General features: G+C 52.5%; 1 protein-coding gene across 2 annotated transcripts in view; it reads left to right on the top strand.

Moving 5' to 3' along the window:
* The first annotated feature begins 6 nt into the window (after positions 1-6).
* Positions 7-2,385, top strand: part of DHCR24 (24-dehydrocholesterol reductase) — a 39,966-nt gene continuing 37,587 nt past the window's right edge. For both annotated transcript variants that reach the window (XM_011973836.1, XM_011973834.1), the window contains exon 1: positions 7-188. In XM_011973836.1, the coding sequence (XP_011829226.1) occupies positions 81-188 (108 nt within the window). In that variant the 5' untranslated portion in view covers positions 7-80. The remainder of the gene's footprint in view (positions 189-2,385) is intronic.

Raw genomic sequence — 2,385 nt, 5'->3', positions numbered from 1 at the left:
TGCGGTGCGGGGGCGGCCTGGACTTCCCGGGGGGGTGGGGAGCTGGCGTTGGAGAGGGGTTGGAACGAAACAAAAATGTGATGGGGTCGGGGGAGCAGAACAGGCAAAGTGCCCACTGTATGCAGGGCATATGCGGGTACCTGGAGGGAGATGAAGAAGGGAAAGAGGGGGAGGTGCGCAGCACTCAGGTAACTCTCACCTGGCCCAAACATTTCAGAGAAGGAAGGGCTTCCGGGAGGTGGAGCTGGGTCTAGAGATTGGGAAGTATGGGAAATGATTGGGGGAAGGTGTGTAGATGGAGGGACTGGTGTGAGCAAAGGCTGGGAAGCCTAAAAGTGCAGGGCGCAAGCGGGAGAACGTCGGAAAGTCCGTTTGGTGCTAGGCTGGAGAGAGGCCTTGATGCCAAGGCCGAGTTTGGACTTTATTTTGTAGCAGCAAGGCGCTTTTGATTGGATTTAGGATAGAAGACTAAAGCAAGAAGGTAGAACCCAGCCCAGAAGCGGGAGGGAAGAGCCGCACAGCCTCTGGTGACGGAGGTCTCACTCCTTGACAAAGGCAGTCAGTCCATCTCTCAGTTCCTCAGGCACCCACGGAGCCTGTGACCTGCTGTGGCTCACAGTGGAGCCTCTTCTGCATCCAGGGACCTGGGCAGTTTCTTGACTCCCTCTGCTTCTCCTTATGTTCCTCTCTTGCTGGCATCAGGTTGCAGAGCTTCTGTTTCCTGCTGACACCCTTCCGTAGGTGTAGCAGCCTCCATATTCTGCTTGCTCCGCGCTGGGTGCTGTAGGCAAGAGCATGAAGATGGATGCGGAGAGACGTTCCCATGAGGCATAAGACCTGGGGCCTGGTGGGAGAACCCAGTGTCTGGAAGTACTTTGCCCTGTAGCTCTGGATTTTGCTGGTCGCAGTCATGGCTCCAGAGCCTCTGCCTGTCCTCCCTCCCCACCTGCACCCTGCTTCCTAGCTGTTTTCTCGAGTTCAAATTCTCTATTTACCTGCTTGTCTCCCCTGTCAGACTGTGAGCTCCTAGAAATCAGGGACTGTTATGTGACTCGCCTGTGGCCCGTAGGACCTGGCTCAATACAGCCTAGCGAGTGCTTATTAATCTCAGCTAAGCCACAAGGTTCACTGTGAGCAGAAAGACAGGGGCCCAGCTGGACTAGCCTCTACCCCAGACCTGCCATGTGCCATTGCCATCCTCACAGCAACCCTGGTAGATGTTGTGCCTATTTTGCAAACAGGGAAAATTGAGTTTCAGAGTGTGAGTCATGTGCTCAGGAAGAGTAGTCAGTAAATGGGGCTGGAACCTGGGTTAGCTTGATTTCAGAGCCTGAACTCTGACATTTCTTCTTTCCCAGGCTTTCCCTTCCCCCCTGTAGGTCTGGTTTAGTTGCCTCACACCTGGCTTGTAATAGCTGTCTGACCCAGTTGCCCTTTTTTCTGGGCTCTCTCTTTGGCCTCCAGCTTAAATGCAGCACCCCTAATCACTCCCTCCCATCTCTGGGCTTGTATCAAACTCCATGGCTGCAGATTCAGGCAGGGACAAAACCTGGTTGGTCATGGAATCCCACCTATCATCCCTTTTCCCCCAAATCACAGGAATCTCTTCCTTAATACCTGCCCCCTACTGGCTCCCTGGCCTCTGATCAAAGGATAGTCCTTCCCCATGTTGAGCTGTTTGCCTGGCCAGCCCCAGTGCAGCCTTCTCCAGGAGACCTGACCAGTATTTGACCAGACTTTTGGTTGCAAGTGAAAGAAACTCAATTCAAACTGACTTGAGCAAAAAGGGATTTTATTGGTTCAGGTCCTGAAAAGTCTGGGAGTACAACTGGATCAGGCATGGCTGGATCCAGGATCTCTGTCCCCCATCTCCATCTGTCCATCCCTCTGCCATCTGTTGGCCTGCTTTTCTAGGTTGACTTCATTCTCTGGAGCCTCTCTCCTTGGAGAGGCCCCAACAGTTTCTGGCTGATATCCAACCAGCTTAGCAACCCCAGTAAAGAGAGAGTGGCTGTCCTGGAACTGGTCTCATTGGCTTGACTTGGGTCATAGACCCATCCCTTAACCTGTCTCTTTGGCCAGAAGGATAGAATCAGACCTCAGTCACGTACCCACCTCATGGGGCAGGGGAGTAGAATCAGTCTCACTTGGACCAAAGGAAGATGGGGATTTTTGAAGTGGATGAAGAGGAAATGGATGGTCACAGGTCAAAACGACAAATATTCACCTACCTGCACTTGTCTATCTCAGCAGAAAAGAAATACTTCATCCTGCGTTTCTGGTGGGCTTGTCATCCATGGGCCATTTGTTCTGTGTTTTGTGCTCTGGTCACTTACCTTAGAGGTTTTGTAAAACCTCTTCCTTCCATAGGCTTGGTGGTCCTTG

This window comes from Mandrillus leucophaeus, unplaced genomic scaffold (assembly GCF_000951045.1).
Source record: "Mandrillus leucophaeus isolate KB7577 unplaced genomic scaffold, Mleu.le_1.0 Scaffold14, whole genome shotgun sequence".
NCBI classification, from domain to species: domain Eukaryota; kingdom Metazoa; phylum Chordata; class Mammalia; order Primates; family Cercopithecidae; genus Mandrillus; species Mandrillus leucophaeus.
This window is presented reverse-complemented; position numbering and strand designations above follow the sequence as displayed.